This window comes from Micromys minutus (assembly GCF_963924665.1).
Source record: "Micromys minutus genome assembly, chromosome: 20".
Taxonomy (NCBI): domain Eukaryota; kingdom Metazoa; phylum Chordata; class Mammalia; order Rodentia; family Muridae; genus Micromys; species Micromys minutus.
The window spans coordinates 49,596,817-49,611,378 of record NC_137955.1 but is presented as its reverse complement, the minus strand read 5'-3'; the positions used below and the strand labels follow the sequence as shown (position 1 = coordinate 49,611,378).

The following is a 14,562-nucleotide window of genomic DNA, read 5'->3' as shown; positions in this document are numbered from 1 at the left end:
GTTCTTTTATTTAGGAAATGATTAAAGGTTTCTAGTTTTACTTAAAAAGGGGGGGGGTTAGAGGGAGATGGGAGATTCTAAGGCTGGCTATTGAGGAGTATGGGGGAAGCAGATCCCCCTGAAAGTCTGAGAGACACACTTAGCACTAGTCTGAATGTCCTTCCTATGAAAATCATGGTTGGAATGCATTGTTTGTGTAAGGTGTCACCGAAAAACCATGGGCCTCTGTCACCACATACATGTGTCTATTACCTTTGAGCCAGGACACCGTCCTTTCCCTCACTGTGGGCTTCTGTGTCCCCTACCAGCTGGTCTGTGGGAAACTGGAGCACATGCAGCCGCACATGTGGTGGGGGCACCCAGAGCAGGCCGGTGCGGTGCACGCGGAGGGCGCACTTCCGTGAGGAGTCCATCTCAGACAGCTTGTGTCCACAGCCTGCACCCCCCATTCACCAAGCCTGCAACTCTCAAAGCTGCCCACCTGCTTGGAGCACTGGGCCCTGGGCAGAGGTAACTGGCAGGGCTGAGGCCGGGTGGTGACTGGAACATGCACTGTGCCTTTGCTGAAAGTTCTGCTCTCTTCCTCTCCCATGCAGTGCTCACGGACCTGTGGGAAGGGCTGGAGGAAGAGGACGGTGGTCTGCAAGAGCACCAACCCTTCAGCTCGAGCCCAGCTACTGCATGATGCTGCCTGCACCTCAGAGCCCAAGCCTCGGACCCACGAGGTCTGTCTGCTCAAGCGCTGCCACAAACAGAAGAAGCTACAGTGGCTCGTATCTGCCTGGTCCCAGGTATTCTCGCCGGATCCCCTCAGAGTGGGGTCAGCCTCTACCCTCCTCTGCTTCTGCCTTCATTGCATCTCCTCACACTGTCCGAGTTCGGTTTCCTGCATTCTGAGCCCTGCTCTCATATCACCTGCCTTGCTAGCATCCATGCGGACCTCCCTCGGTATCGGACCCTTCCTCACAATGATGCCCACCACGGAGGAATATTGGTGTCCTTTATCAAGCCTTGGGCAGATTGCAGAGAAGATGTACTCATTCAGAAAACCCAGGACCTATTTTCATCAAGATGGTCTTGATGGGCTGCCAGCTTATGTTTGTAGGAATGACTTAAGGTGCATGTGCTGAGCCATCGCAGTGTAGCCAGAGACAGCACGGGTGTAAATGAAGATCACATCCTCATTCACACTGTTCGGGAATATCCAGACCCCACACAGGAGGACCAGCCATGGAGATATGTGCTTTCAGTTTAAAGGCTTCCTGATTAGCTTTTGTCTAAGTGAGACCTAAAGGGCCTCAGAAATCTTACCACAGGAGCCAAGGATGTGCTGTCTACATGGAGTATTAAGAAATCATTGTTCTGTTCTGACAGGGACAGACAGGGCTGTTACACAGAAAAACCACTTTATCTCTTTTTTTCTCTCTCTCACAAATAAATAGAGGAAAGAAGGAAGGAAGGAAGGAAGGAAGGAAGGAAGGAAGGAAGGAAGACAGGCAGGAAGGAAGGGAAGGAAGGAAGAAAGAAAGGAAGAAAGAAAGAAAACTCTATTCCCTGAGGGGAAACCTCTACCTATACCTGGTTTTGCTCATATTTCTCAGGGAAGAGCCTAAGGTGCCCCATTTCCCCACATACCTTACACAGTGCTTTTGTTAGGGAGGAAGATGACCCTGGGCTTTACATCTGAGACAGTTTGTCACCGAACACTAAATGCAGCATTGCCTGCTGGGTAAAGTAAGCTTGCAGCTCCTAGTAGAGAACCCAGGTTCCCTGTCACCTAGAGCAACTGGGTGAGTGCCTCTGAGTGGATTTCCACCTTCATTTGGAAAGCTGCTGGGCAAACCTCTGAAGCTGCCTGTGAAGACAGGCCGGAGACTTGTGTTTTTCTATCAGCTGTGTCCAGAGAGAAAATCCTGAACATGAAATTTAAAACACCGCACTCTTACACACATAAACATGCACAGCCTGACACACACACAAACACAGAGACAGACAGACAGACAGACACCAGCACTACTATCTGTACCAGACTTACTAAGCAGCATAGTATTGTCTCTCAGTGGGGACTCTGTCTCGGCTGAAGGAATCACTTGGAAGCCAGTGAGTGTAGGAACCTCTGCTCTCTCAGATTTCCTGCTGGCACCCTGGTCCAGGGGTCTGAGGATGCCCCAGCATCGCCAATTTACACTAGCAAAATCCTACAATTTCTCTCTCCCCCTCTCTCCATCACCAGCCCCCCCACCCCACCCCCATCCCTCCTCCTGTTTCTGAGCTGAGGCTCTGCTGGGACAGGGCCTGTGGTAACAGGACATTGCTCTCAGGAGCCATTTCTGCTTAGTCCCTTCTGTCCACATGTCAGTCTGTCCAGGCCTCTCTGCTCATGCAGGAATTGGACTGAAGGACCACTCAAGCTTGGCATGTACCCCAAAGGGAGCAAATGCTCTCACTCCTGTGCCTGGTTGCTTCCAAGAACCACTCAGATTTCTAGGGAAGGTTTCTGAATGCTGGAATACTCTAGGGGCCCATATTGTGGCTGCAGAGGCGGCGTGGGGAGTGTGCAGGGAGCTATTCTAAAGTCGCTCTGATGCCATCAGTGACAGGCCAATACTTAAATTGTTCAGTAAACGTGTCCTGCAATCATCCTCATGTGGTTTTTTTCCTGGACTGGCCCTATTTATTACCCACAATGCCATGCTTCTATGCTCTTGGTGGTTTTATTCTTGCTTGCCATTTCCTGCCTCAGTGACCTAACACCCAACCCCATGCTACAATACCGAACACCACACCACAGCACAAAACCCTATTCCACAGCAGCTGACCCCATGCCACAACACCAAACTTTGGATTTTCTGGATATTGCAGCTCCTTTTTAGATGCCAAGGCCCAAGCCATGAAACGTCTATATTTGCATAAGTGTTAAAGCAACTTCATCAGGGCTCACTCCACTTTTGATTTCACTCCAAAGCCCTTCTTCTTGCTCTTCCTCACAGTGCTCTGCAACATGCCAGAGAGGAACACAACGGAGAGTTCTCAGATGTGCTGAGAAGTACGTCTCCGGAAAGTACCGAGAGCTGGCCTCCAAGAAGTGCTTACATCTGCCAAAGCCTGACCTGGAACTGGAACGTGCCTGTGGCCTGATTCCCTGCCCCAAGCATCCTCCATATTCCGCTTCAGGCCCCCCAAGAGGCAGCTGGTTTGCCTCACCCTGGTCTCAGGTAAGATGCTTATGTTGATAGCTGGCTCACATTGGGAATGGTCCTCTCCCTGGTGGGGTGCATTCTCTAAAGCCCACTGAGCCCTCTGGTCTTTCTCTCCTGCGTGTGGGTGGTCCCTCGAGGGTGGGTGTGGCTTACTGAGGATGGACTCCACATGTTGCTAAACCTTATTGGGCCCCTGTGTATCACTGCAAATGTTTCTGCCGTCGACTGTAAAGAAATGTAATACTCTTGGTAAAACCTGGGTAGAGATTCCCCAGAGATGGGTGTGAATGGAAAAGTATGAGACTCATAATAAATCATCAGTGGTTGGTTTATAGCTAACCAAGTGGCTGTGAAAAGGAGGTGGAGATTTTCACGCGGTGCCTGCGCCCTAGAGTAGCAGCCTGGGCTGAGGGTCTGCAGGGTTCCTCCAGGGTAGGACAGTGGTTCTCAATCGTGGGTCGTGACCCCTTTGGGAGTCTAATGACCCTTTCACAGGGGTCACCTAACACCATCGGAAAACACAAATATTTACATCACAATTCATAACAGTGGCAAGTGTATAGTTGTGAAGTAGCAGTAAAAATAAGTATATGGTTGGGGTCACCACAGCATAAGGAATGGTATTAAAAGGTCACAGTGTTATGAAGGCTGAGAACTACTGTTCTAGGGGCTTTTGAAATCCCCACCTTTCTCCTTTCCCACGGCCTCATTTCCTTCCTATGGCTTGCCCTCCTTCCATGTCTCGTTTCTACCTGATGTCTAGGCACCTGAGTTCTTTGGACTTCTGTTTTTCAAGCCCCGGGTTCTACATGTCCATCACTCACCTATGTCCCGCCTCCTCACTCACTGCCTGGGATTGGGTTCTGCATGTCCATCACTCATATGCCCCGCCTCCTCACTGCTTGGCCCTTCCAGATTGGGTAAACTCAGAACTGCTGAGGCCCACATGCAGCTGATGAACCTCCAGCTACCTCCCTGGCCTGCATCTGCTCAGGACAGTCCTTTTATGGTACTCTGTTCTAGTAGCGGGAGAGAGGCACACAGCCCAAGACTTACCACAAACCCCTATATAAACCAATTTCTCTAGGTAGGCCCTACCTCCTGAAACTTCCACAGCCTCCCAAAACAGTGCCACCTGCTGAAATTCAAATGTTGAAACACCTGATTCTGTGCAGGATGCTTTACGGTGAAACTTTACATGTGGCTGTGGTTAGCTCTTCAGCCTGGTGACCACCTAGTTCCATGTATGTAAGCTTCTAAGGATTTAAGAGCCAGGCAAACTAGCTGCTCACTGCAAGAAAAGCAGCACCTGTCTTCACAGTTTTTTCCTGGGGAGAACATAACTGTTTGCAGGAATAGGTGTTGGGTCAAAGCCCGAGAAGTAGAGAGTGCTCGTGGTTATGTGATCCACATGACTAGTGGAACTGAACAACCCATGCTCCATCCCAGCCCCGACAGGAATCAGCTCTACAGTCCAGGCTCTTCTCTCGGAGCGTGTGGAGGCGTATCAATACTCCACTTGACCCCGGTGTATCTGAAATGCCCAATCGGTCTAATGAGTCATTTGTATCGACTACAGTTGATATCCGCTGTGACTCATTTGTTGATGCAATATCATAACCTTTAAGGAGCAAGAAATAGCTTATGTTGTCTGTTTGTCATAAGCTTTTTGTAACTGCGACTCTGCCCATAAATCATGGAAAAAAAATTTCCAAATTGGAAATTTTTCAGGTAGGCATGGATGGTCTGTGACTGGCTGACCTTCCACAGCAGGCAGGTTTCGCCTTGTCCCAGTTAAAGGGCGTTTTGGTGATTTGCTATCGGGGGTCAGACTCAAAGGGTTTTGTTTACCCTCTCAGGTTATGGCATGCCGAGTTATGAGATTGACGGAAGTCATTTCAGTCGGGACTGAGAATCCGGTGGTTCCCAACATGCTGGGGGCTAGGAATGGCTTAAACTTTTCTCACTTTACATGGTCAGAGAGCAGGGCCACTCCACCAGCAGGGCACTACAGGTTATTTGAGAAGGTCATTGACTATGTGAGGTCAGCCGGCAGCTGTGTCAGATGACAGTGTTGGCTTCACAGATGACAGCCATGACTGAAACCCTGTGACAATTGTAGAGAAATAGGGGGGAGCCCACACAGAGTGCAGACACTCTATGCTACCAGCAGATTGCTCCAGTGGACATCCTGAGAAACCTCAGGAAGAAGGCAAAGCTTTGATGGTCCACACTCTCCACTGAACATTCTTCCTCCCAAAGTTGCCGTCATTGACTTGGCCACAGAAAGCATCCAACTGACCCTGCTGGCCTCTGCTGGCTCCCTGCCCTGCAACCCTGGGGCTGCTGGCTCTTCGGAGCCCCAGGAGCATCTTATCTGTGTGTAAATGGAAGACCCAAAAACTCTGTGATGAAAATCCTAAACATACAGCTAAGTTTGAAGCCACTATGTTTGCATACTTGATAAACAATTTCCACATTTTCTCCCTTCCCTGGAGAGACAAAGAAATACAGATTTTCTAACTTCATATTTTCTTTCCATTTCCTTGTATATTGCAATCTTCATCTATTCAGAACATTGCCAATGTTTCGAGCCGAACATCTTTTTTCCTTCAGTCCAATGTTGGGAAGTTAAGACACTGTTTCTTACACAAATATCCACCCCGCACCGCCATGGGGAATTCCCAAATTCTCTAGACCAGGGTTTTTTTGGGAGGTGAAGGTGCAGAGCTGCCCTTGCTGATGGCCTGAGTGTCACTGCTGCTGCATAGCCAAGCTGAGGACCACATGCTGATCGGTGGCTTCACCAAGAGCCCTGAGGCCAGGAGCTGTGTCCCTGTGTCCCCAGTGAGCTTCAAACACTGAGAGCAGAAGGAGTGAGGGGTGATTGATAGATGTTAACTAAAGGAATCAATAAACGGCAAAGCACATCAAACCTAAACATCACAGTTTTAAAACTTCGAAGTGTATCCCAATCTGTGCCACCACCACCTTCACAGAGAGCCAAGGATGCAGCCCAACTCAGAATCTTATATAAAACAATAGGAGATTTTTTTTTATTCACTCTACATCCTGATCGATGTCTCCCTTCCTGGTCCCCACCACACACACAGTTCCACCCCCAACCCCTCCCCTTCTCCTCTGAGAGAGTGGTGGCCCCTCTGGGTATCCCCCCACCCTGGCATAGGCTTTATTTTGGTAGCTCGATTACACGGTTTTCAGGAGTTGGCCTTGTAGAAGATGCAATGGTGCACTGTTATAAGCTAGGACACATTACACTCTCACACTGAGCAGAATTCTCAGCTGAACAGAACAGATTCAGTTTTATTGCAGTAATTATTAAATTGATGTCTTAACCCTTTATCCACCCCTATGGTCTCACTCTGCGGATGCCGCTCTAGTGTGGAGCCGAGCGCACGGATTCTGTTACTCCGTGGATACGACCGCCCCTGGCATGTTTCTTTCCTCCACCGCCCAGCACAAACATTACTCCAAAGCCTGGTAGCTTTTCATGTTGGTTTATACATTAAATTCTCAATCCACAAACCCTCTACACAATCAGTTTACATCAAATGGACAAAGATACAAACTGTCCTTCTATATGAGATAAAAGACCTATAGAATCCCCTAAAATATTCATACCTATCTAACACCAATTAGGTCCACCTGGATCTAGATCACCCTTCTCCAGCAGCATCTTGATTTCTCCCCACAGTCTCTGCTCCTCTTATGTTTTCCTACCTTCCCCCCCCCCCGCCTACCCCTCCACTGTCCAATCATATATCACCTTAATATCAATCCACAGTTTGAAGAATAAGAGGCAGGTGGATAGAAAGGGCTACAGATGTCCCCAGTGAGACCAAGCCCATTGCTGTTTCAGTCCTGTTTGCCCATGCCCTGAGAGCTCCCAGTGTCCCCTGAGCTGAAGGAGACTGGGGGTGGGGTGGGGGTGGGGCTGACATGCACAGAGAGCAAAGAACAAAGGGCTGAAGTGAGCTTTTGCAACACACAGTGGGAAACCTGCTGACCCACCTGACCCTGGAGGGACTCAGAAACAAAACAAGTGGCTGCCCAAAGCATTGTTTGTTCTGGTTGCCATAGTTACAAGCTGACACTGAACTGTGGGTGACTTTCACTGATCTTGAAGTAAAGAAGCATAGCTCTAGGAAATGTTCCAGCCATAGGCTTCAGGGCCCGAGGGTGCTTTACTCACAGAGGAAGAAATGACAAAATGCAGTTCCTTCAGCTGAGATTCCCAGGACTGTGTGTCCAACTTCCCTCCCTCACTGGGGAAGGGAAGGTGATTTGTTTGATGATGCTAAACTCTGGTCCCACTGAATCTGAGGTCACCCTGAATGCTCTGATGATGGCAGGCAGCAAGGACAGGTTCAGTGTCCAGTTGGCAGACACTGGCGGGCTGCCGTGGACATGGGAGAGCCGGTTCTTTTCCTAATGCTCCGAGTTCCCTGGCGTGGGATGGCTCCAGTGTGCTGCCTTGAAAGTGTGGGCGAGTGACAGGATTGAGTCCTGCATGTCAGGAACTTTCACAGTATGATTCCTGCAAGTTAAGCAAGTTAAGTTAAGGTTTACCTGCCACACACCAGGACATCCCAACTGGGAACTGACCTCATCCTCTTCCAGGTGTCCCTTTAATTGCTCACATTCTTAACATTCTTGCGCCAACAGTCTTGCCTAAAGACAGCTTCTGTCAGGCAGTCTAGACTGTGCTGTTTTCTTTCATGGGTGAGCTATTCTCCATGGGCCCATAAGAGTTCCTCTGTCAGTCTTGCTGTTCGTCTTGACACTTTTGCTCACTACTAGTGTCAGAGAGCCCCTGTGTAGCTAGTGAGCGCTGCTCTCTGCAGATCGCCCTCTGTTCTTCCTGTGTGACCCATGATTACAGGGTTGAGACATGATGTCCTAAGTCAAAGAGCTCCGGTCTGGCATGCTGACCCGGGCCTGAGAGTCCCGAGCCTGTAGTCCTAAAGGGTCTGACGTTAACACCCCTGTGGCTTCCCAGTCTTCTCGGGAAGTGTCTTGTCTCCAAAGACACTGTCCTTCTTGCCATGACAAAGAAACCTGGTTGTTTCCTGCATGCACTAGCTTCCTGTGTTTAACAATGGTTCATCCAAGAACATTCTAGGCAGAGGCTCTTATCTACAGTTAATCCCAAATATGGCTACTCTGAAAGCAGAGGAGGGCAAGAGGAGGAGAGATAGGGTTTTGGCATCATGAGTATAATAAGGCCAGATTCGAGACAATGCACCACACAGGTGAGAAAGTACCTGTCACTCGACTCAGTGTCAATCAACAGTCGCATATCCCCAAATACCTTAAACAGAAGCCAAAATGATGTGGGGGAACGCTTCCTTAGTTTTTTTCTTCACAGAAGAGTAACCTGTGGTAACCTCCCTGGAGACAGGATCTGAGTCTTTTCCTTTTCTACACTGTCCGTGATTCGAGGAAATCTTAAACCAATCCACAGAAACCTGTGTTCCTATACAGGACACTGGTGTCTTTAGCAAGTATTCTGTACCCCATCATACTGATCCCAGGAAGCCTTAGTCAAGGCTGCAGGTTCACATCCCCACCTGAGAGCATCCCAACAGACCGAGACTGTCTCCACTTGATCCTCAAGAAGGGTGGTGGCAGCCAGTTCACGGAGCATCCACAGCATGGGCTGGTTTGTGGTGCTCTGGGAGAGGGATGGACATATACCATGGTGCGTGCCGGAGGAAAGGTGAGATGGAGCAGCCGTGTCTGCTTTGTGGCCAAGCACCACCTCACTCTACCCTTGGCCATGTCTGTCTGCCCTCTGACTAGCGGACAGGCCAGTAGTTGAGCTGAGCTGGCATCCTGGCAGCTTATGACTGTTGTATGTGTGTGGCTCTACAGTGCACAGCCAGCTGTGGGGGTGGTGTGCAGAGGAGGACCGTACAGTGCCTGCTGGGGGAACGGCCAGCCTCAGATTGCTTCCTGCATGAGAAACCTGAGACCTCCTCCGCATGCAACACCCATTTCTGCCCCGTTGCAGAGAAGAGAGGTGAGTGACAGCACCCGGGCGGGCGGGCACTTCTGATGCTAATGTCAAACTTCGGGAGACATTCCTTAGAAGAGCTCAGGAGACAGGAGTGCTGGCTGGAACACCCTGGAATTGCGGCCTTTCCTATTTTCTCCTCCTCCACTTTTACAATGAAATAGTCACAAAGCTATCCCTGAAGCTTTTATCCTACCCAAGAAGGGACAGAGAGCCTCTTGTCTCTGTTTTTGTGTCTCTCTTTTAAAAGGCGTATGCTGATCTCTTCTTGTGGTAATTAGAAAGACAATTTTGACAGAAGTAACCAAGAAATGACACAAAACCTCCTTATTCCTTGGGTGAGCTCTAAACCACCGTTATGTACATGCAAAAGGCCTTAGGTGATGGAGGAACCTGAGCACCCTGGATGCCTGGGCAGAATCTTAGACCAGGTCATCTGGGAGGCAGCCTGCGGGTGGAGCATTCAATCGGTGGCTAGGTTTTATACATCCTGGGTGAACAAGGAGGTGGATCAGTGTGCATTTAGTACAGGAAGACCCCAGTTTTCTAAGAAGGGTTTTACAAAAACAACTGTCCTCAAGACACCTTTAACACCTCATATTAGTATCTGTCCACTTGCTGTGACCAAATACTCCTATGGAAGTACCTTCAGGGAGTTGGTTCCTCCACCGCTCAACCCCTGCTATCCACCTTTGTCTTATAGTACCTGAAATACAGTCCTGGAAGTAGGGGCTGGGTGATGGATGGTGCAGGGGTGTGAGGTGGCTGTTCACATTGTATTCATAATGAGAAATAGAGACCAAAGGAAAGCCAGAACCAGGGTCTAAAACCTCAAGACATACTCCTCACCACCCACCCTTTCTAGCAAAGTTCAGCCTTCTCAAGTTCCCATGACCTTCCAGAACACCATCAACAACTAGGGACCAAGAATTCAGACAAGACAGTCTCTAGGTGAGGTTTCACATTCAAACCATAACCAGCCTGGAGGAGAGCCCTTCTTTGGCAACAACAAATTCACTTCTCTTTGTACAGCAGCGTTAGCTGGTAGAGTTCAGTACTGCTTCTTGAAGTCTCGGGCTGACATGCAGTGTGCTTGTTTCCAGACACCTTCTGCAAAGACCTCTTCCACTGGTGCTACCTGGTACCTCAGCACGGCATGTGCAGCCATCGGTTCTACAGCAAGCAATGCTGCAACACCTGCTCCAGGTCCAACCTGTGAGCCGGGACCAGTCCTGGTCACAAGAGGATGTCCCCGTGGCAGAGAGAGCCTTGCCGAGAGAGCTCCGCAGTGTGCACCGAGAAGCCTCCAGAGAGACAGGAGCTAGAAGAAGGACTGTTGCTCTTTGGAGCTTCCGAGTGTGAGAACACACAACCACACCCACAAAGACGTGTTCTGTTGTCCTGGTTGGGTGGGGCAGTGGGAGCCTGAGGGCTGACCTCCTGCACATGAATAGGAGAGTCATTGGTTGGGATACTGCACAGACCTATCTCTCCTCCCGTGCCCACTGTCAGCCAAACCAAACTCTCAAGACAGCCAGATCCAAGCTAGCAGGTGCTGGATGGCTCTCGTAAAAGAAAAAGACCATGAAATCAGGAAAATGTTCACATTTCTGTGCAGCCAGCACACCAGCCTCCCCCCTACTTTGGAGACCACATTTTCATCATGAAAGGTGTACGGTTTGAGGGGCAGGTATAGGCTAACTCCTTCCTGCCCCAGTGGCTCCTGGAACAGGTACCTGCTGGGGGTTGGAGGAGGGGCTCTGGTGTGGGGCTTTGCATTCCTGGGAATGGAAAAACAAAATTCCAGTTAAGGTGCTTCCTGTGCTTCTGGTCTCTGGGCTAAAGGAGCAGCTTTGATACTTTGTCTTCTGCCTCAGCTTTTTACCATGAGTTCGTTTCAACTCCTTTCTCAGTGTCATTCTGTTTTAAGCTCGGGATCAGAAGCGCAGATTACACTACAGTCCCTGGAAAGTGAAGGGTCCCCAGTAACAGAAATCAATGAAGTGGCCAGTGTGCTGTTAGTGGTAAGCCCTAGGCTATGTGTGCTGGGTAGTTTTAAATGCATTCCATAAGTTTGATTGCTTCTGCGCTGAGAGCAAAGGCCACTGACCTTCAAGGAAAGGCCCACGGCCACATCCAACCTCCCCACCCCTTTCCTTCAGTACTGGTGCTTATTTCTGGTCTCCCCCACCTAGGGCCTTCCCAGTAGGAACCAAGATATTTATATTTGCTGAGGTTTTATAATAAATTTTATATTGTATGCTGTGCTTTGGAACGGCTTCATGGTTTTTCACGAGGTCTACTGCTGGGGTGAAGACAAACCAGGGGGCACCAGGACAGCAGTCTCTCAAAGAGGGTTTTAGAACGTCCTGGGAAAAATTGTGATTGGCCTAAGAGAAAAATTCTTCACCTGTGTCATGGAGAAGAGGACAGGTCTGCAGGAGAGATGGGCAGTGGTAGGTGATGGAGAGTTTATGCCGTGTGGGAACATTTATGGGCCTGACTGATGCTATGTGGAGTTCTTCTGGTTGTGGAACACACTCACCTCCAGTTCTGTAGTGGAAGCCTGTAGTCTGGAGACAGAAGAGACGCCACCGCCATTGAGACTGTAAATCAGCACATGCCATCAACTGTGAATCTCCTAAAAGCTGCAAATTGAGGTGAGGTACAGCTTCCATTCAGGCTGGCCTTTCATCCACTGTGTAGCTAAGGATGACCAGGAACTTCCAATCCTCCTGCCTCTACTCCTCAAGTGCTGAGATTATCGCCATACCTGGCTCATAATGTTTGAGGAATGGAACGATAGCTTTGTCTCCATAAGGCAAACACCTCTACCAACCTAGCTACATTTTCAGCATTGGACAACTCTCCAGGGACCTCTATTTTTTTTCTGTAGAGCCTTCAGCACATCTGCTAAGGTCAACTCCTATGCTGGAACATAATCTTCCTTTAAAGGCTAATAATTCAAATGTTAGTCACATCTAGATGGCACTTTTACAGAGCGTACTGTCTGGCACTGATTGGACCAGCACATCAAATGCTCTGGCCACACTAACCAATCAGAATAACCAGCCTCATGCTCCCCTTGGCTCAGAGGCTCATGAGAAGCCATTGGTGTTCCTGTGATTGAGGTAGACCCCTTCCCACAAGAGATCATCAGCTAATCCACTGTGGGAAAGCCAACTCCCATGGCTGGCCCATTCACCCAGGTGGTCTGCTTCATTTGCAAAGGACCTCTGCTGCTGCAAGAGCACACCACACCCTTGAATACAGGCTCTCATCTACCCAGGTGGAGAGACTCTCCAACCCATTTTACAGACAGATTGAGAAAGAAACTCTATATAGTGTTTCCTGAAGAGACCGACACATAAAAATTTATATAGAATCCTGAGGAATGTAGAATGATGCATTCCAAAGCTCTGGCTCTCCAAGTCTCACAGCCTTACTGATTCATGGACCCTCGAAGGCCATTCTCCAAGACCCTGCCAGTAGAACAAACTTCTAGGAACCTCTTATTGTCTCCATATATGACCAAGATAAGGTCCCAGTCCTACAAGGAGATAATGTGTAGTCACAGATTGACTTAAGCAGATACAGCTGGGCTCCACATGGATAGGACCAGACTGGCTTCTCTACAAGGAGCCACAGCATTAAGAGAAGGACAGCCTTCCACCTGGTGCTGAAGACAGGACAGGACTGTGAGGTGAGTGTGTAGGGGTGTGAATGGAACAGCCGCTGTCTGCCTGAGACTCTGCTCTCTGGGAAAATGGTGACCAGGAGCTGAGCCAGATCTGCCACAGTCAGGAAAGGCAGAACTAGGAACCTCGGCCTCTTCTCTGCCTCCCACCCCAAGGTTATCCCTACTCCTGGTCTTCTTCAGAAGAGGACTAGAAGGATCTCACGCAGGCTGTCCCAGGTCTGACCAGAGCCTTTATCTGTTCTCCGCCATCAACACTGGAGCATGCAACTTCCCAGAACCTCATTTTGCTCAGAATGTGTTTAGTGTTTGCCAAATGTGGAGGAGAGGACTGATGCTTCTGGTTACACGGCTCTGGACTGGCAGCTCTCACTAGAAGGAGATAGGCATTCAGGTTTCGGTGAGAGGAGCAGAAAGCACTAGATATCCAGGTACCTCCCAGACCAGAGAGCGGGAGCCGGGCAGTGACAGCAGCCCTGGCAGCCACAGCACAAAAGCCTCTGTCTCAAGTCCACAGTACATATTTCCATTCAAGTTCCATGTGGTCCTTCCCTTGGTATGAACTCCTGTCACCACAATGCTCTGGCTTCTTTGTCTCTGAGCCAAGCACTCCCCATCAGTAATTCTCAGCAAGGCTCCAAATCACCTGAGTATCTGCAGACAGATGCCCAGGCCACTCTAGAAGAAGGACCTACTGTTAACACCTCTCCCTACACACGTACCTTCACACACATGCACATGCACACACATGGACACATATATATGCACACACACATGCACACATACATACACATGTATGTACACATGCATATACCTGAGCACACATACACACATGCACACACACACATACACATGTGCACACACATACATACACATGTGCACACACATATATGCACACAGGCACACACATGCACACACATATATACACACACATGCACATGCACATGCACACACACACACACACACACACACGTGGACACACGCACACTTGTCTTCAGATAAGTAGGGATGATCTTAAAAGCAAGAGCTGGACTGGCCCAAAGCACCTGGACCTCACTATCTTCAGACTCTAGTATCCAGAAATTTCTGGTCATCAGGTAACCTCTTCCCTACTGGAGGACTTGTCTTAGTCTTTCTCAGCTTGTGTCTTATGATATAGTCTCTTTGGACCAGGAAATAGTTCTAAGTACAAAGCATAGAAATGCACAGGGACAAACCCAGTTCCAAGTCGATGGTAGGCTCCATCCTTCCAACCCCCCTATGCACCACACCCCATATGAAATGTCAAAAACTGAGTACCAGTGGACCCACGGAGATGCTCAGCATGCTCCTTTCTCAGGACCGTCGCTCACCTACGGCTGCTCATCTTACCCTGGAATCATTGTATAGTTCTGAGCCCAGGGAGCTGTGGTCACACAATCATGGATTCTGATGTGTTATGTAGCCCCCCTTCTTAGTGACAAATGGGCCAGAGCCAGAGAAATAGAGAGCTGAGAGACATCTTTACAGCCTTAGCATGCTTGGTGATTGATGAGTCTAGAACAAGTATGACTCTGGCTGCCTCATCTTCTTATGAGAGCTTAGACAGGGATTATCTCTGCTCCTTTACCGATTGTCTTCAGAAGCTA

The 14,562-nt window shown here is 49.2% G+C and overlaps 1 protein-coding gene across 1 annotated transcript in view; it reads left to right on the top strand.

The window, feature by feature from the left end:
* Positions 1-10,456, top strand: part of ADAMTS16 (ADAM metallopeptidase with thrombospondin type 1 motif 16) — a gene marked incomplete at both ends in the record, with an annotated part of 114,564 nt that extends 104,108 nt beyond the window's left edge. The window contains 5 exons of the mRNA XM_080933764.1: positions 309-510; positions 597-791; positions 2,991-3,215; positions 9,096-9,243; positions 10,341-10,456. Coding sequence (XP_080789890.1) covers positions 309-510; positions 597-791; positions 2,991-3,215; positions 9,096-9,243; positions 10,341-10,456 — 886 coding nt within the window. The remainder of the gene's footprint in view (positions 1-308; positions 511-596; positions 792-2,990; positions 3,216-9,095; positions 9,244-10,340) is intronic.
* Between the last annotated feature and the right edge of the window lie 4,106 nt (positions 10,457-14,562).